The following is a 19,982-nucleotide window of genomic DNA, read 5'->3' on the forward strand; positions in this document are numbered from 1 at the left end:
TTAAATATTCAAAAGTACACATAATTATTATAAGTGGACAGAAACAGACACGAAAACTAGATAATAAGTGACCATAAAATGTCCACACTGATAAAGGAAATAGAAGAGTAATAACCATGTAATGTACACAAAATTGCAAAAAAATTCAGATTTTTTTAGGACAGAAAACATTCCAAAAGTAACCATAAAATGTCCAAGAAGAAATCTTGATAATTATCATATAATGTACAGAAAATTGCCCAAAAAAAGTCAGAACATTTATTGTTAAAGACATAAAACAAAATATTTAAAAAGTAACTATAAAATGTCCAAAAACAAAAGATGGGAAAAAATACCATAAAATGTTCTCAAAATTGCCAAAAATGTCAGAAAATTTATAGTGAAAAAGGCAGAAAAAAGTATCTAAAATATTGCCATAAAATGTCCAAAAACAAAAGAAGAAATCACGATAATTATCGTATAATGTACAGAAAATTGCCCCGAAAAAGTCAGAAAACAAAATATTTTTAAAGTAACTATAAAATGTCCAAAAATAAAATATATATTTTTAAATGACATAAAAAAATTACCATAAAATAAATGTTCACTAAATTGTCAAAAAAAATCAGAAAATTGAGAGCCAAAAAGGCAGAATAAAATATCTAAAAGATTGCCATAAAATGTCCAAAAACGAAAGAAGAAATCCCCCCAAAATGGCAAAAAAAGTCAGAAATTTTATTTTTAAAGTCAGAAAACAAAAATATTTTAAAAGTAACTATAAAAAGTCTAAAAACAAAAGAAATCCAAAAAATACCATCAAATGTTCACAAAATTGCCAAAAAAATGTCAGAAAATTTCTAGTGAAAAAGGCCATAAAATGTCCCAAAATGGAAAAAGAAAGGCAGAAAATTACCATAACATGTCCATACTGTTTTGTTCATCACAATGTTAAAAGGTTTAACGGCTGCAGAAATATTTTTTTTTTGGGGGGGGCTAAAATGGCTTATTTTGACAGTAAAGAGGTTGCTGACCCCTGAACTTCAGCTATGCATAAATGGAAATTTAAAAAATAACAAATTTTTTCAGCACATCTGCCTTATTGTAGAGAAGTCGTGGGTTCAAATCTCCAGCTCAGGCCACTGTATGGAGATTCCATGTGTGTACATTCCACATACATACGTTTGGTTAATTGAAGACTCGGAATGGTCCTTAAGAACTTTGCTGACACGGCATACAGTGGAATACGGTAATACGAACAAATGTGTATGTTGTGTGTATTTAGTTCTAAATGTAAGTGTTATAAACTTTTCTTCATTTTTTTCCCTCCCTTTGTTTTACGATCTTGAGCCAAAGCGTGACGCCGAAAGGCTCCATGGACGTCTTCATTTCTCAGTGTCAGGTATGACATCACAGTTCCTCAGGGCTCAGGTAATGACCAATCAGGGCTCAGCTTGCAAACGTCACATGACCAAACTCAGAAAAGATGGTGAGCTGTGATTGGTCCCTGAGTAACTGATGTCGCTTTCAATGGACAGCAAGTGGCAAAATGGCCGCCCCTAGATAGAAAATGCTGTGTTTAGACTAGTAGGGGCGCATACAATATGTTTTTGTAAAGAGTATTTTTGAGTTGACAGATCAAGAGAGAAAATAATACAATAACAATAACTACAACACACTCCACCTGTGGAGCGGACACGGCAACTGCAAAGCTGCCATTTCACAGTGTTTGTCATTTTGGAACATTAAGATGAAGAAAATACCTTTCTTCTCGCCTTAAAAGTGTCACATCATCATTTCCTGCGTGTAAATGTCATCATTATGACCTTCCTTGTCATCCGGCTGCTTTTTATGAATCCCCTCCTTCCTTCGGCTAAAAATAGCCACTAAACTTGTTTGTGCTGAGCTTTTCTTTTCTCTTGTGAGCGATAATAAATCAGCTTTTACTCTTCAACGTCATCGCGGCCGCCTTCAGTCATAGATATCGCAGCCCCCCCCCCCCACCCCTTCCCGCCACCATCCTCCTCCTTGTCACAGAAACCGCACGATGGCCCTGGGTGTTAAATTGAGTGGAATTGATTTTACGCGGCAAGCCGAAGACATCTGAAGGGCTCGCACCCGTCTCCTCCCACACACAGAGGAAAAGATGATAGTTATATAAGTTGCCCTCCCACTCCCTCCTTCCTCTCTGTCGTGAGCAGGGGTGTTGTCATGGCAACCCCACCCCTCCTTTTCAACGTCAGAGGCATGAGCTCGGAGGATGAAGCCGAGCGCAGCATCTGTCTCTCGCGCTTTTCGGGAGAGCACCTGTCATCTTTTGGGGACTTTATTTCTCTTTTGCGTGACACTCCGTGTGGACGGATTTGATCGCTGACCCGAGTCGCACACCTTCACACGCCGGTGCGGCTGCGTGCACAGGTGAGCGCCTGCGTGTTCACTGTCTATTGTTTCTGGAAAGAGCACGCAGCTGATTTTTGGCGTGTTTTGTCTTCTTTTGTATGTTGAATTCCACATGGGTACGATTTGGGCTGGGTAAACCCTCGATTGGACGCCACACAATCACAGAGACAAACACATTCACACTTCTGGACAGTTCAGTCTTCAGTGAATCTAACATGCATGTTGTGGGAGCAAGTTCTCGCAGAAAAAAATCCACAGGGAGAACATGCAAACTCCACAAAGGATTCGAACCCTGAACCTCACATCTGTGACTAACCACTAGGGCACTGTGCTGAACTGATTCCTTCCACTCTTAAACCATATAATACGTAAAACATGTATTTTCTTTTAACACTTCAATATCATAACTGCCATACGAGCGTAAAAGGAAGTTGACCACGGTAAAAAAAATAAAAAAATACAGCTGTGCTCATAAGTTTATATTCCAGCGTATTGCCCAAATATCCAAAATACTCATTTTGATGATGAGTCATAGTCAAAAATATTCTTATTATTATTTTTGGGGGGGTTCGATATCCCAAAGTGCTGCTCTTTGTGAAATGTTGGCTCATATCTAAAAAAAAAAATTTTTTTTAAGTAATTTTAATGCTATTATACTACTACAACTACTATACTATATTGGCTTGTATCTCGAAAGAAAAACGAAAGCTCAGTAACTACTCATAAAAAAAAATTGTCGGGTAACTTGTATATTAAGGCACGACTGTACTTTTATTGCTTTGGCTTGAGTACAAAAACAGTGAATAGTTTGGTTTCAACTGAATAACTTGAGTTAAAAAAAAAAGAAAGATTAATACATGAATGACAAGCTGTAAATATGCCGTAGTTCACTGTTTGTAAGTGCCATACAGGTGTTAAATGGTAACTACTGTAAAGTAAAGCTTGTGAGCACAATCTCGTGATATGAGTGCTCCATATTAACAGTGACCTCAACTTAACGTACGTCTCAATAAGCAGTCGTTTAGTAGGCAAATAGTGAACAATTCTTAACAAAAAAAACTAAAACACTCAGTTAGTTTGCTGTCAAACTAAACATGAAAGAGGATTACATGTAAACAAACAACTTTGCCCTAAGAATGCATATGCTAGCTTACCATGAAAACATTATCGATGTGCTACTGCTAACTAGCATGCTAAGTAGCATCGATGGTCATTCTGTTTGTTACAACCCTGATATTATGATATTTGAGCACAAACGATAAAGCAACCCATTCGCAGAAAATATAGGAATACTCAGGAATATCAATATATTCTTCTTTGTCTGAAAAATAACTCATATTTCAGGTTTTTAAGTCACTGAGAATAGTGGTGGCTCTTCTTCATTTGTCTGTATGACAGTATTATACTGCCCCCGTGTGGCCAAGATGAACACATCCGTAGGAGCATCATAATGAATTGAAACGAAATATTAAATCATGACGCACAAACTGTTTAATTCTTTGCATTTATAAAGTACAACCATGCAGTGCTGTTTTTCCTCATTAAAAAAACACATCAACATTTTGGGGTGTTGTTTTAAGTACAGCAAAACTCATTCTTGTCTTTCTCCCAGCTTCTTCCTCCTCATCCATTTGAGACCTCCGAAGCCACCGGCGATGTCGTGGTTGTTCTTGGACTGGTTCGTGCCGCTCTACCTGCTGGTTTCCGTCCTGGTGCTGGCGGGCTTCGGAGCGTGCCTGTACTTCCTGGAACCCGGGCTGCACGACACACACGTGTGGAGCAACAAAAGCGGCAGGCATCGCCCGCTGGTGGCCAGCGTGAACTGCAGAGATGATGACACAGATGCCCTCATATGATCCCACGGGAGGGCAGAGGGGGGGCTTCCGCTTCCACAATGGAAAAAGGAGGGATGATTGGATAAGCCTTATCCCATCACACCAACTTTTCTCTGACTGATCCCAAGCATATTGTTTTTTTTTTCTCCCAGAGGTGAATCAGACTAAAGTGAAGCAGATGGGCTCTAGTGTAAATGATGCCAGAACGAGATTGTGGAGGGGCTTGATGGCTTTTGGGGAGAAGACTTGATGTCAACTTTCGTGCCATTGTCCACCTGTGCCAATTTTTAACATGCAATTTTGTTTTTGTACTTTGACTACCATTTCAAGTGTATAATAGCGTTGATGTATGTACTGTATTCCTATTGTTAAAGTGGCATATAATACCAGACATATCAGGTAACCTTGCATAATTGTTAAAATCCAGTAGCCTACTTTTTTTTTTTTAAACATCCGTCTACTGCTTTAGTGATTTGTTCTGCATGTAGAACCCGGCTTAGTGTTTAATTTGGGTCACTCATTCAAATGCAGATACAGTTGCATACATTTGAACTTTGTGTAAAAGTTCATTTATTCCAGCAATTCAATTGAAATAGTGAAACTCACATACCTAGCAACAATAAAAATTATTATAAATATTTATAATAAATATACATGTATATTGAATATAGGCCTATGTAGTTATTTTTTTCAATGAACTGCTAAAACAATTATTTTCCAACAATATTCAAATTTATTGAGATGCACCTGAATTGTGTGCAACATTATTTAATATCTCAATTTTACAAAAAATGCTCTTCTATTTAAAAAAATAAAAAAAAGCTCTTCCGTTTTTATGACCTTTCCCTCATAGATTCAATGTAATTCAAAATACAGTTAACACTTTCAGTCATAATTTAATAATTAAACTGATTTAATCTAATGTCATCCCGCTTATGGTGCATAATAGTTCAGCCCAAAGTTATTTTATACCCCGAGTTAAATTACTATCTGAATGTTTTTTAATCCAACCCATTGAATATTTACAAACTGAACACAAACTTCGGGTATGAACAAAAATTGTGCTTTGCTGCATATCATAAAGAATTGCAAGATACCCGGTGGGCATTAAAATATGTTCCGACCATGCATCTCGCTTCCTCTATTCCGTATATGACAGCATCACATTTATCATGGCGGTTGTGTTGGTGTCAAAACTGCACTACATCATCTTGGGAGGTGTTCTTAATATATTGGTGACCTTATTAATTCCCATAACATCAAATATTACAAACAGATGTCTATCATGCAATGCAATTGTACAACCACATACAAGAATGAAAACTGTGCATGATTTTCTTTGTAAAGGCCGATTTTTGTATTGGATCGTGTTGTCAGGTGTACCTAATGTTGTGGCTGTTGACGCTGTAAATCAGTGGGTGGGCAACATATAGCCTGCGGGCAAAGTCTGACCCTTGAGCATTTACATTGTCAATAAAAATTTGTTCTGTCTTTTTTTGTTGTTGCTAAAATTATGTCATGTATTTATTAATGACATGTTAGGTGATTTATTTTTAGCTCATTCAATGCCATTGACGACGATAGACGTCAAAGATCCATTTTAACTGGACTAGCGGCGAATGAGTTCATAAGAACTAATGCATTAAAATTATCATTACATATAAATTCCAAAAGTATTTAATTAATAAAATAACTGCTAAAAAAATATATATGATAAATATTGAAATACGAATGACCTGGCCCATGACAGTTTTCAAAATAAAATGGTCCTTGAGTCCTAAATTTTGCCCACCCCTGCTGTAAATGCATTGAATTATTCAGGATGCGGGCGCGTCCCTCCTCTCCATCGCAGCAACAGACGCCGAGACGCATGTGGATAGTTTGTGCCACTGTGTAGTAGTGACTATAGTACAATGTGTGACTAATAAAAGCAGCAGATGTGTGTTGATAGATGACGGAAAATGGCATCACAAGAGATCTTTTGTCGTGCCTGTGGGTGAGTCACTCCACTCTCGTGCGCTTCCTTATCTGTTGACACCAAAAATAAAAGTCTGGTCTGTAGTTGTGATGAGTACGTGTGATGTCAAGTGCAGGACAGAGCTCAGAGCGAGGATGCAGTGTGGGTGCGAAACAACAGTGCCGCCTCAGTGTGCAGGAATCGCGAGAATGGCACTTGTCGGCCCATGACACCCACTCTGTCTTTCTTTCCTCATCATGCTTGTTGTCTCCTTTTCTCACTCAAGACTCACAACAACAAGACAGCCTCCACGTGCGGGTTAGTGACTTTTAATTGCTTTTTAAAAAAATCTTCATCGTCATTGTTTCAAATATACAGATTGTATTATTATTTTTTTAATACTGCCAAAGAGGGTTATAATATTTTGGATTTTCCACAATGGTTCGATTTTATTTCATTTTGACTTTCTCTTTTAAATTCAGTTATTTTTGATTAGTTGTTAGCGCAGGACTGTTTTTATTAGTTTTGTTTATTTATTTATTTATTTAATGCTTAATTTGGGGTTTTATTGGAGAACCGCAAGAACAAGCTGGTCCAAAATCAGGTTCTGATACAGGTACAAAAAAGAAGAAGAAAAGTTAGCGACATTTACACAGTTAACGTTGCACTTCCTGTATATGCTCTTATTCTGAAAGACGCAGCACAGCACTTCCAGTAGCATAAATAGCTGAATTAGCGACCAATATAAACACTGACAGTAATTTAGTTAGCAATATTTACAGTTAACATTGCACTTCCTGTATTATGCTCTTATTCTGAAAGACACAGCCCACCACGTCCAGTAACAAAAATAGCCGATTTAGCAACCAATATAGACAGTAATTTTCCCTAAAATCACGTGGGGAAAAAGTCAAACTATCTATTCTGCTACTTAATGGCTAATGCTTAGAAGGCACTTAAGTATACAGTTCTTGTCACTATTCGAAATTCGCACATCTTGAGATTCAACCTTTGACTGCCTTTTTTTTTAACTTAATTTTTTTTTATTGTATCACATTATATTATGCTGTCTTAAATTCAAATTAAATTTGTGTTTGTGTAAAGCACTTCATTTCAACTGTAGTTGTTCTTAAAGTGCTATATAAATAAAACTTGAATTGATTTGAGAGGTAATGCAAACATTTTGAGAAATGTCTATATTGTGGAGTGACGGCGTATCCACAGCGTCACACTTGGCTGGCTACACTATCAGTGTCGGTTCATTTTGCACTCAGTGTCTGAATGTGAGAGTAAATGCTTGCCAGTCTCCAAAAATAAATTGATGGATGGGCCTGTATTTCTACACTTAAATTGTGTTTTGTCGATCGCCTGCAGTTTTCCAGAAGGAATTGCAAGCCTTTAACAAATGTTTCTTTATTTCATTCTTCACCAGTTTGCGCTTTAATCTCATTTCCCCAACGTAAGCAGCAGCAGACAAAGGAAGAATGAGCGTATTTGAGCGTCTGTCACCTTTAATCCCTCGGCTGTCGGCGTCCTCCAAACAAGCCAAAGATCCTCCTCATCTTCCTCATCCTTCATCCGCGCCGTTGTCTGCTCCCGTCAACGGGAAAGGGATTGACATGCCTTCATTTAGGCTCCGGGGTGTCACCTATGAAAGAAATCAAACGAAGGACTCGGGTGCTGACAGGTAAAAGAGCAATGGAGTTTATTATGGGTCATTTGAGGAAAAAACTAAACATAAAACATGTAGGCCTACAGCAATCAATCCGTTTATCATGTTCCCCCAGCTTAACATGTTTCGGAGCTGCTCGTTCATCTGCATGTCCTTCTTGGAGAGGTCACGGTCAGCATCTGCAGAGGGATAACGGAGAAATAAATGTCAAACGTCCCGCAAAGCCCTCCGTCTCCTTTTCTCCAAAGACGAACACCTCTCCTTCTGGTCTTCAAGTCAAGGCGAGCCTTTCTCTCCATCGCCGCTCCTCGCATCCTGGCGTTCCCTCTACATTACTGGACCACGCAGAGCCCCGAGCCAGGCAGGATGGGCTTGATCGGAGCGCAGTATTGGACTTTTCTAATAGAGGTAAACGTGGATTAAGTACAAGAGATGAGCAAAGTCTTTGACGTAAACCTTAAAAGGGGAAGTCGGCGTTAAACATTTCTTGACAATAATATGTGACCTCACTCGTCTAAACATGACATTCGGATTAACGTTACATTTGTGGAATATGAGTTATGCGGCTTGATCCATCTCAGGGGGCGGCCATTTTGCCACTTGCTGTCGACTGAAGATGACATCACAGTTGCTCAGGCAACGACCAATCCCAGCTCACCTGTTTTCTGAAGCTGAGCTGTGATTGGTGGTTACCTGAGACCCGAGCAACTGTGATGTCATTTTCACTCGACGGCAAGTGAAAAAAATGGCCGCCTTCTGATATTGATATAAAAAAAAAAATGCTGGATTTTGCTGCTTAACTCATATCTCATATTCCACTAACGCAATATTAACTAAAAATACTATATTTAGACTAGTTGGCTTGCATAGAACATACTATTGTCAAGAATTTTTTTGGGTTGACTTCACCTTTAAAAATCTTAATAATGTATTGTACCTTGCTGTCGAGATTACTGGTTAAAATAAGAAGTACCATCATTCTATAATAACTATAACAACAACAATAATAATGCATCAGATTGATTGATGTTGATGTATGATTTTTGTTTCTTTTTTAATCCCAATTTTTTCACAGCGTCCTCCTCAGGCTGCATTTTATAAGTTTATGAGATTTTATTACAGGCTATAAGTTTAGTTTAACATAAGAAATAGTTATACCACAATTACACTCGTTTTAACTTAGACATGGATGGGGTGTTTGAAGCGAGCTGTTTATTTGTTGTAAGAATATTTGCCAAGTCAAATTTTCCCCTATGATTGGCAAATAATTTTTGCTTAAATTAAGTAATACACTCCTCATTTGATTACTTTTTTGCCTTGTTTCTTTAAGCAGAGTTTTTGCAGCGCTATCCTCACCCTGGATATGAGAAAATACACCGTGAGAAGCAAGCAGATGGAGAGATGACCCCTGAGAAGTCCGCGGCCAGCGTTGAGGGCCGGAGAACGAGCTGGAGAAAAGATCCCTCCGACGCTCAACTCAGTTGGCATCCCAGAGAAGATCCTAAAATGACATCAACCAACACATCGGTCAACATGGAATCCATAGAGAAGCAAAGATTCTGCTCCAAACCTTGGACTGATGTTGAGGTTGATCGGGAACACAGCTGTCAATCAAGAGACCAGGCTCGAGCAACGCAGGCTCCCCGGTGGACGTACAGAGGAACAACGTTTAAGACGTGTCCGGTGCATCCTGTGCAAACATCTGCTGTACGACAAAATGGAATCTCATCACCAAATGTCAGTGAAGTGAGTGACTTTCTAAAAGGAGCCTACCGTCATGAAGCTCCCACCAAACTGCGACATCCCTCAAACCTCGGCGGGGAGCTGTTCAGCAGGCCGTCTGCACCCGAATCCTCAAAAAGGACTCGCTTTCCAAGGCAGGAACCAGAGGATCCCTATTACGTCAGCATTTATTATCCAGATTCCGTGTATGAGGGTGAGTACAGAGCCGTTGCAAGAGGACTGAAGGCCGTCGCAGGGTGTTTTGGGGGCGTGATCAGACTCATATGTCGCTGCTTATCAGTAGAGGAGCAGACATGTCGATGAAAGAAAACATTGGTTAGTGAGTGGAGTGTTTCGATGTGGCGCACGTAAATATATGAAGAAGAAGAGCCGAGGAAGAATGGGAGGAGAGTGAGATACCGCAACGTACAGGCGATTTAAACTATTGCAGCAACTGCACGTGTAATGTAGTTTTAACAACCTTTGTTGGCATGATGGGTCACATTTTTAACTGACATTCTTAGATGAGGAAAAAAGAAAAGAAAAGCGTACTTACATAAAATATATTTATTTTAATAACAGAGCATACAGTAATTCATTCTTATTTGTCTATTATTAATTCAATTTATTCCTCATTTTTGGACTATCTCTCTAAATCATTCAGCGACCTGGGGACTGACATAGCCATGGGCGGGACTTGATTCCGTGTGAACTATTTCTACAATTTTCGGTATGAGATTATGCTTCTGCAATACAAAAAAATAATAATCATTTGAAGGCTTTTATCACATTAAATTTGGCCTAGATGTTTTTTTTCTGTGCTGGGCAGTCACATATATTATTTATGTGTGAAGAAGAATACATTTTATATCTAAACTGATAAACTGAGAAGTTGAGACGTCTCAATAAATTATATACATGTTTGTCTTATACTGCCCCCAGGTGGCCAAGACCGGCATACCAGAATGAGCAGCAGCCCGGCCATGTGACAAAAAAAACTTTTTAGTTCTGTTTAATTAAGTACGTCATTGATGTTAGTATGAAAACAAAATGAGGAGTGCTATTATTCCTCATAAAAATATTATTTAAAAAAATACGCATTACAACAAATTTTTGGGCTGCTGGAAGTCATTTTGTATTTCAAATCTTGGCCTTCTTGTGTGAACTCTCCACGTACCTTGAGCTTTCGCTCACGTTCAAAATGTATTGCGCATGCGCACCGCATCTTCCCACGCCCTCTTTCCTCTCGTGTCGCCTTAGTAACGGAGGAAAAGAAAAGGAGGGAGGGGAGGGGGGGGAGCTCTCAAAGCCAGAGGGAAGGACAGGAGGTACCCAGAACAATCTGCTCATCTCGCCGTCGCCTTGTCAGAAGCCGCTTTTGTTGAAATTAGGCGACTTTAGCGACCTCCCGAAGAGACGTCGTCGCGTCTACAGGTTAGTGACGAAGCAGCTGTTAGCATCGCAGCGCGTGGCTCCCATTAGCCGCTAGCCCGTCTTGAACACCGCGAGAGACAATAGGGGCCGACACAGGCTGCTAGGATGATTGTGTTGTATACAACCGGAAGATACACAGGCGCAGAAAATTTGCTTTTCTTTTTAATATTAACCACACACAAAGAAAGGGGTTCATTGTGAGAAACAGATGACCATTTTTACGTATCCATCACCATCATATGTGTATCTCGCCCTTAATCGTCTCAGCTTGCGCTGCTGTGACAGTGCGCATGCATGTGTGCGAAATGACAGCACAACGCACTGCATGGTTAGTGCATGTGGTAAATGTGCAGTGACAGCCAGGGTGACCTGCATTATGTGGCCCAGGCTTCACGGAACGGAAGCCCGACAGAAGCGCAGCCAGCTCCATGTGCACAAGCCTGCAGGCTGGGACCTCACTTCTCTTTTATCTGTTGTTATTATTTACCATCTGTCAGCTCAATACTGCTGATTCAGCCCAGACACGCGTTTTTTTTTAACACCTGTTTTTTTTTTAACACCTCAACTCCTCAAGTATGTCACAGACTACAGCTATGCTTGTCTGCATCTTTAAACATTTATAAGGGTGTCTGGCTGGGTGTAGTACAGTGGTGAGCATCCTTATTCCTTTCCCCCTTTCATCACAAAATTGCTTATTTTGTGGTATTATCAGCCCCTGTGGGTCAAATACATCAGGGCTATTTTTTATGACAATTTCCGTGCGCGTCCGCCTCCCAGTCCTCAGGACGTGAGTTCGAGTCCAGGCTTCGGCCTTCCTGGGTGGAGTTTGCATGTTCTCCCCGTGCCTGCGTGGGTTTTCTCCGGGTGCTGTGGTCTCCTCCCACATTCCAAGGACATGCATGACTGGGATAGGGTCCAGAACCCCCGCGACCCTTGTGAGGAATAAACGGTTAAGAAAATGGATGGATAAATTCCTCTGCGCTTTCACCAGGGTGTCCCTACTTGGATGTTCTTCATCTTTAGATTTTCAAACAATGCTAAAAATAATCCAATATAGGTCAGGGTGTGCAAAGCAATTTAATAACTATATTCATTCTCATTTGAGGCAGCAGAAGCTCGTCTCCACAGTCATCTTCTGTACTGTTTGTCCTCATTTTAGTCGCTAATGGGCTGGAGCCTATCCCATCTCACTCACATCATTCAAAATTCTTAGACAAACAGAACAGTCCAGTTGTGATCGATTCAATGCCCTGAATGAATGAGAATATCCACAAGCATCATTCAAAAAGAAGGCCGGGAATTCAAACCCCCAAAGCAAAAATGATGTCACTCACATGTTAACCAGTACTCCACCGTACTTTCTAGTATCTAATGAAACTATAATATTTTGAAGATTGTCAGCTTATTTTGGTTCTGAATGTGGGCTGCTGTCTTATCCACAGCAGGGACTGAGTCACTGGCCACCATGCGCAAATCCTGTCTTGTCACCTATAAGCTCTTTAAATTAGACATGCAAAACTCTATTGTCATTCCTGATGACAGCATCACCAAAAAATAATGTTGGTACCTTCACTCAACTCATCTCTACGGGTCCTGTGATTGGCTGGCGGCCAGTGCAGGGTGTACACCGTCTCTTGCTCAAAGTCAGACGGGATCGAGCTCTCGTGTAACCTAAATGAAAGAAAATGGATGGATGGGTTATAGATCAAGGTTCACCAACCAGGTAGCCCGAAGGATCACATGACTAGCCCGGCGGCCTGGTCTATTGATAAATCGCTCACTAGTAAGACATCTGTAATTTTTTTCATGTTGCCATTGTTTTTCTAAATCACATGTATTGTAAATTAAAAAATATATTATTTAGTTATCATCTTTTTTTAATTTATTTATCAGTACTCAAGAAGTATCTCTCAGGTTAAAAAAGGTTGCATCGGTTTTTGCATGTAGAACAAGGGTGGAAAAGCTTTTGTGCTCAAGGGCCACATTTGATCTCGGAATTGAACACCAGATCATTTGTAGATGAGGTAAAATTGAAAAAGTGTGAAAAATTTGTATGTACCGTAAAATCGTTAGTTTTAGTTAAAAATAAATCACATCCTTTAAAAATTCATATTCATAAGTATTTCTGTTATAATTAATGTAATTAATTTTTAATTTAATTTAATACATCAATTAACAAATTATTTAATAGAAGAAAACAGGACTAAAAAAATGAATTAATTTATTTATTTAACCAATCTATAAGACAAAATGACAAAATTAATGGAACAAATCAAATTGTTTATTTTAATAATGATTTCAAAATTCATGATCATTGAATTAATTTAATTATATAAATTAAGTATTTTAGTACTTCCAATACATCAATTAGCAAATGATTTACTGATGGAGATGAATACAGTAGGAAAAAAGAATAAACACATTTAATAAACCAAATTTTCAGAAACAGTACTCAGTGGGTCAGAATAAAGAACGGTGAAGACCAATTGTGCCATACGCTACCCATCCCTGTTGTTGACCGAGCTCCAGATAGGAAGGAGCAGGCGACCCAGCTACTCTACTGCCCTACTTCTTACACATGACCGACATTCTGTATGAAAACTGATATATATATTTTTTATCTCTCTCTCCTCTACAGACATGTCTGACATTGTTCCTCCAGAAGTGAGACCCAAACCGGCCGTCCCCGCCAAACCCCCCAATGTGGGCGCCCCCTCCCCCTCCAGCCCCTTCCCGCCTCAAGGGCCGGGCATGGGAGGAGTTGGAGTGTCCGCGCCACCTCCCAGCGCCATCCCGGTGCCCATCGGGAGTCACGGCCAGAGCCTCGGGGGCTCTCATGTCGTTGGGCACGTTGCGGGCCACAATGTGAGCCACGGTCATGCTGCAGCCCACATTGGTGGTCATGGTCACAGCACCTCCAACAGCACCAGCGGGGGGTCCACTCTGCTGGGGTACATCGGTATCGACACCATCATTGAGCAGATGAGGAAGAAGACCATGAAGACGGGCTTTGAATTTAACATCATGGTTGTCGGTGAGTGTGACTGACTGCAGCCTCCCATGAAAGCTTGTAAAACTTCAGCACAGTGAGGGTCTAGACCAGGGGTCTGCAACATGTGGCTCGTTAGTCCCTCTCCTATGGATCTCTAAAAAATGTGTAGAAATGTATATTTTTTGACATATTTAATTATATATATTATAATTATTATTTTAATTAATTAATGATTTAGATTAAAAATGAACATTTAAATATAAAAAAAAAAGTCAGAGTCCAAATTTATAAGTTATCGGAAAAAGAGAGACGAAAGGTAAATTAAAAAGTTTTAAAAATTACCCCAAATTTTTTTTTTTTTTAAGTGACCATATGTCCAAAAAAAGTAAAAACAGAAAATTACCATAAAATGTCCACGAAATTGCCAACAATTTCAGAGAATTGAATAAAAAAGGCAGAAAAGAATATGTTCAATCTTCATTTATTATCAATAGTCGAGAGTCAAGTCATATTAACTGCATTAATTTAGCCGCATTTTAAAATGTACTTGTTTTAATTTTCATTTCCACAATTTAATAAAAAATAAATAAAAAAACTCTCAAACAAAATACATACACATATAACATTTTGTTTTTTTAGGTTTTTAAATAAAAAATATTCGTTGATTATAATTTAGCTACACATAAATAATTAAAAACATTAGTTTTCAATATTTTATCATTAAAAGTAACTATTTTTCATTTGACTTCACTACCATACTGTGAGGGAGCACACAAATAAGTGTCTCTATCAGGCCTGCTCATCAGACTCTTTTCACCATCAGGTCACAGCGGTCTGGGGAAGTCGACTCTCGTGAACACCTTGTTTAAGTCGCAAGTGAGCAGGAGGAGCGCAGGATGGCCCCGTGATGACAAGATCCCCAAAACTGTGGAGATCAAATCTGTGTCTCACGGTGAGTACACGCAGCAACACTCACTCAGCATTTCTATTTTTAGAAATGAAATTATACACTTGCCAATCCATTCTCACGCAGGTTGTTAATATGGGAGGTTTGGAAGCTCCTTTCTGAACTACCTTGTTGTTGTGATATTCAGTGATGAAAAGCTTGACCTTATTTCTGCATGCCTATTTATGACACCCCCCCCCCCCCCCCCCAGTAATGTTATGAACAGACAGGAATGTGGAGGTAGACATTTATGACATTTGCTTGAAGGCCTACTGAAGATATATCACGCCAATGTTTTTGTCATTCCTGTGGCATGAAGATAAAAATTGTAGAGCATCCTCCATGATTTAGAGCACCAGGGAGTTAGAGGTGATAAATCGGTGATAAGCTGCTTGGGTGGTCCATTTTCATGGCCATGTCCGCAGCGGCAAAGGACATTTACATGTGTTGCAATAAATTATAAAACATTAATGAATTCATCCAGCCATTTTCTCTACCGCTGCTTTGTCCTAATTAGGACAAGCCATCCTCAGCTGGCTTTGGGTGGGAGCCGGGGTACACCCTGGGCTGGTTGACAGCCAATCGCAGAGCAAAAATAGACAAATAACCCAGAACTTATAATTGTGAGGTGGCATTCAGGTCACTATTTCACCATGTTGCCAACATTAATAAAATGTAAAAATGGAAGTATGTTTTATTGTATGTTTTATGGCTCTTTGTATGCAGTTATTGAGGAAGGCGGCGTGAAAATGAAGCTGACTGTTGTCGACACTCCCGGTTTTGGGGACCTGATCAATAACGACAACTGGTGGGTGGTTTTCCATTTGATGTGCAGCCTCACTTCACTATTTGAAACTTTAAACTCACAGCTGAATTATGGGCAAGCCAAGAGAGTAACTGTTTAGTCTTGCACATACATGACCTCTAATTCTCTTAAATATGGGAACAATTTATTTTGTAATTTCCTCTGCTCAACTTACATTTTTCATTCGTGTCCACAGCTGGGAGCCCATTTGCAAGTATATCAACGAGCAGTATGAGAAGTTCCTCAAAGAGGAGGTGAATATCACCAGAAAGAAGCGCATCCCAGATACCAGAGTGCACTGCTGTCTCTATTTCATCTCCCCGACTGGACACTCGTAAGTGGGTCTTTGTCAATGGCTGAAATTGTCCCCACTCTATTAAGCCTTTAGTCCACATTCTAGTCATCTGTTGTGTATCAAATCCAGTGCATGAGAGCGAATTCCCAGAGCAGTGAAGGTTAATGAGACGGATGAGACATGACAAGTTAATTTCCCGCGCCTCCGTCTGCCATTCTGATTATTAGCGCTTGTGCATTCATGGAGAGTGACAGCTCCCCTCCCAACCTACTTTCTCGCCTTTCATTTATCGACTGTGCGCGACAGACTGCGGCAGCTCGACGTGGAGTTCATGAAGCGCTTGAGTCACTCCGTCAACATCATTCCTGTGATAGCCAAGGCCGACACCATGACCCCCGAAGAGAGACATGAGTTCAAGCAGCGGGTGAGTGTGCGCCATTGGAAGCACAAACCTTTTCGTAGTGTGCTTATTGTGGCCTTTTGGATTCAAAATGCTGGACTGACAAATAGTATAGATTTGTGAAAAAATATGAAATTCACCAAATTGTGACATAAGGGGTTTCGGCCATACTCCAGCGATTATTATGCAGGATCCATGCTTGTTTTCTTAAATGTGTCGTCAAAATGGATCCACTGCGAGCGGAGGCAGGCATGCTAACTGTGTCAGCCTGAGGAACCAGACACCGATCATGTTGCACTAATTGAAGTTATGGGTTACTGTGCAGATTGGCACATTTCCAAAAAACTATTACCTTTAGTACATCAAATTGCTTACCACGTCATCACCAGTAACGTGCTTGAAAGTGACGTGTAACGAATCTACGACTAATCTAATGCAATTCTTCTCCTGGTGAAGTCATCTGACTACACTTACTTTGAAAAGTCACAATTCATTACGGCCTATATTTGATCAATATTGGCAAGTAGATCTAATTGACACTTACCGATCACTGTCAGGTGCTAGTACCATTAACTGCCTCTTGAGAGCAGCAGTGAGTAACATTTGACAATACTTGAATAGGGACATATTTTAAAGTGACGGTCTTTCATCATTTGTGTGCATGGAACAAAACTAATCATTCAAATAAAATACAGGAGGAGACCCCATTCCACGAAAACGACACATAGCAATCAACTGTACACCTTAAAAAACAGATTGGTCAAATTTGTTGTCTGCATTTGACCCATCCCTTGAGGGAGCGGTGAGCAGCAGCAGGGGCCGCGCTCAAGAATCATTTGGTGATCAAACCCCCCAATTCCAACCCATAATGCTGAGTGTCAAGCAGGGAGGCAAACTGGTCCCATTTTTATAGTCTGTGGTATGACCTAGCCAGGGATTGAACCCACAACCTCCCAGCCTCAGGGTAGACACTCTACCACCAGGGCGGTCATGCCTCGTGATCTATCTAGACACACGTTTTCATTTTTAAACACTGTATTATTTATAATATATATTATAATATATTGTAATCACTTATAATAATTAATAAATACATTTAGAATTGATACAATAAATATATTTCCAAGTGATCTATCTAGACTTTCTATTATAACCAATTTCATCGGTTGTTTGGCTAACCAATAAAATTGGCATGGCCGCAACCACCCGGAATGGTCAATGTGAGCTTAACCTACTAGATTGGTAGTTTTTTTTTAACCAATCCATTTTTAGAGTGTAGAATCCAATCGAAGATAAACTACAGTGTTTACAGCGTAATACGCAAAAATACACGTAATGAGAGGGACCGTCTGTACTCACCTCGATTGATGATGTAAAAGTGCTTAATGGATTTTTTCGCGGCTTCGTGTCATAAAGCATTCGCCGAAAGATGGCCGTCGTCGTCGCTGGGAAGCGACGATTAACGGAAGTGCCCAGCTCTGTTCACGATTAGCATTCCCATCTGGGAAGTGATGTCATGCATGCACCATATCACGTTTCAACCACCTGCAAAAATAACAACGCAGGAAGGAGAGAGATGAATGTTTTCAAATCTAGTCACTATTTTGAGTGTGTCACCTCGAGAAAATATTACGGTACTTTCCACACTATGTGCTGTTGACAAAGTGTTATCTCGCGTCAAACACACTACCAGCACATCAAATAAAATTAAAAAAATGGATCACAGCACATTCAAGCTTAAAGAGAAAGACCCACAAGGCTGTGAGGATTGTGTGAGTTCCCCAAATGTAATCGTTATATTTATAAACAATGTTTTTCCATGACCATATTAACAGTTAAAAAATGTCAGGCCAAGACAGACCGCCTTAAAAAATATTAAGTTAAGTTAATTTTTCAAGGTGACTGGCAACACTCAATGATCAACATTAAAATACAGTAATAGCGTAGCAGGTGTAATCGTTCATCAAAAAGGTTTTGTTCATAAAAAGTATATTGCATCTTATTGTACGTTATGCAGTTTGAACATTAACACTGTACTTCAATATAAAATGGAAAAAAAACCTGTGCCTAATTAATGATTCAATCAACATAGATTGCACTGATAAAAAAAACACAAACGTGCGGCTTCATAATGTTGCATTCTCCCTGCAGGTGAAGAAGGAGCTGGAGATGAACGGCATTGAGTTTTACCCGCAGAAAGAGTTTGACGAGGACATGGAGGACAAGAGCGACAACGGCAAGATCAGAGTAAGCGATTTGGGTTTTCCGCACAACACTTGCCAAAGATCTCTCGCGACGGTCCATTAAACCTCATGCAAATGTCTGGCATCCACAGGAGGCGATGCCCTTTGCCGTGGTGGGCAGCGAGAAAGAATATCAAGTGAATGGCAAGCGGATTTTGGGGAGGAAGACGGCATGGGGAGTTGTAGAAGGTGAGCATTGTTTCTTTTGACATTTCCAGCCTTAGCCACAGAGACGCCATTAACAGGTTAAGCATTTCATTCGGATTTTGCTTGCTTTTGTTGCAGTTGAAAATATGAACCACTGTGAGTTTGCCCAGCTGAGAGACTTCATCATCCGGTAAAACGGCTTGTGCCTCATTTGTAAGGTTGACATGAATTGACCCCATTTAAACACAAACTCACCTTTGCTTGCGCAGGTCTCACTTACAGGATCTGAAGGAGGTGACTCACAACATCCACTACGAAACATACCGTGCCAAGAGACTGCATGAGAACGGAGGCCTGCACCCCGTCGACACCCAGGAAAGCAACCTGTAATCAGTCAGTGTTGTCGTACGACTTTAGTGACGCTGACTGATATGCTCGACATGATATGATCATGACTGGCATCGCCGCATGCTTGAAATACACTTAAATGTGTACATATCCGTGTCATTTAATGTTCTATTTTTATAACCCGCCCCTTGCTTGTCAAAGTAAGTAAATATTTGGGTGTGCCACCCAGTGTCTTGGTGCCATGATACGAAAGACTGCCAATGCCTGGACACTGACAGCATTTGTAGGTTAGTTGAAGCTTAGGAGACGTCTCAGTGAGAATGGCAAGGTTTGTCATGATATTTGAGTTAGTAAATACTGTAGGTTTTGTGGCTGATGGACGTATAGGATTTTTCATTACTTTAATCACAATTGTCATTCATGTGTGTCTTCCATAGACATTTAATCACTTTCATAATAATTTTTACTTAAAAAAGTTTACGTGTACAAAACTACCGGTAGTATTCAGAGAAGTCAGAAGAAAGAGTACAAAGCTCAAACGTGTGCCAAGATCACATAATTAAATCATTTAACACATGTCTAACTCGTTCAAATACATTTATTAGTATCTAACTGAGACAAGATGAGGACTATTTTATGTAAAAACCACAGCATGATGTCATTGCATTGCCATACTCCTCTCTGCCACTTGGTGGCAGCACTCTTCTATGTCTCTGGATCCTTGCAAGACGTTTCCAATAAACTTCAGGCACTTTGACCATCAGGTTTTGTTTTTTCGTTTTTATGAGATGAATCATTATTTTATACAAC

The 19,982-nt window shown here is 39.8% G+C and overlaps 1 protein-coding gene and 2 long non-coding RNA genes across 6 annotated transcripts; 2 read left to right on the forward strand and 1 right to left on the reverse strand.

Annotated features, from left to right (window-relative positions):
• Nucleotides 1-1,395: 1,395 nt before the first annotated feature.
• Nucleotides 1,396-5,702, forward strand: LOC147169722 (uncharacterized). The gene is made up of 2 exons (XR_015095772.1): nucleotides 1,396-2,394; nucleotides 3,989-5,702. It is a non-coding gene; the product is annotated as an uncharacterized LOC147169722 (long non-coding RNA).
• LOC147169723 (uncharacterized) lies at nucleotides 3,205-19,301 on the reverse strand. 2 transcript variants are annotated; one of them, XR_015095771.1, is made up of 10 exons: nucleotides 19,080-19,301; nucleotides 17,794-17,979; nucleotides 12,564-12,667; nucleotides 9,614-9,855; nucleotides 9,411-9,542; nucleotides 9,197-9,341; nucleotides 8,097-8,239; nucleotides 7,925-8,019; nucleotides 7,678-7,816; nucleotides 3,205-6,239 (listed from the first exon to the last, which is right to left on the reverse strand). It is a non-coding gene; the product is annotated as an uncharacterized LOC147169723 (long non-coding RNA). The 2 variants fall into 2 exon arrangements; XR_015095770.1 differs by having other exon boundaries at nucleotides 3,206-6,239; nucleotides 9,411-9,545; nucleotides 9,614-9,852; nucleotides 19,080-19,299.
• septin3 (septin 3) lies at nucleotides 7,638-19,929 on the forward strand. Of its 3 annotated transcripts, XM_086082199.1 has the most exons (12): nucleotides 7,638-7,855; nucleotides 7,956-8,248; nucleotides 9,171-9,776; nucleotides 13,635-14,030; nucleotides 14,812-14,940; nucleotides 15,661-15,742; nucleotides 15,936-16,073; nucleotides 16,341-16,458; nucleotides 18,586-18,681; nucleotides 18,770-18,866; nucleotides 18,963-19,014; nucleotides 19,094-19,929. In XM_086082199.1, the coding sequence occupies exons 1-12, from the start codon at nucleotides 7,653-7,655 to the stop codon at nucleotides 19,212-19,214; spliced, it is 2,331 nt and encodes a 776-aa protein (XP_085938325.1). In that variant the 5' UTR covers nucleotides 7,638-7,652; the 3' UTR covers nucleotides 19,215-19,929. The 3 variants fall into 3 exon arrangements, with proteins under 3 accessions (XP_085938325.1, XP_085938324.1, XP_085938322.1); XM_086082198.1 differs by lacking the exons at nucleotides 7,638-7,855; nucleotides 7,956-8,248; nucleotides 9,171-9,776 and adding an exon at nucleotides 9,851-9,994; XM_086082196.1 differs by lacking the exons at nucleotides 7,638-7,855; nucleotides 7,956-8,248; nucleotides 9,171-9,776 and adding an exon at nucleotides 10,828-10,996.
• The last annotated feature ends 53 nt before the right edge of the window (nucleotides 19,930-19,982 follow it).

This window comes from Leptonotus elevatus, chromosome 8, assembly GCF_054856555.1.
Source record: "Leptonotus elevatus isolate MCC_2025b chromosome 8, RoL_Lele_1.0, whole genome shotgun sequence".
In the NCBI taxonomy this organism is placed as follows: Eukaryota; Metazoa; Chordata; class Actinopteri; order Syngnathiformes; family Syngnathidae; genus Leptonotus; species Leptonotus elevatus.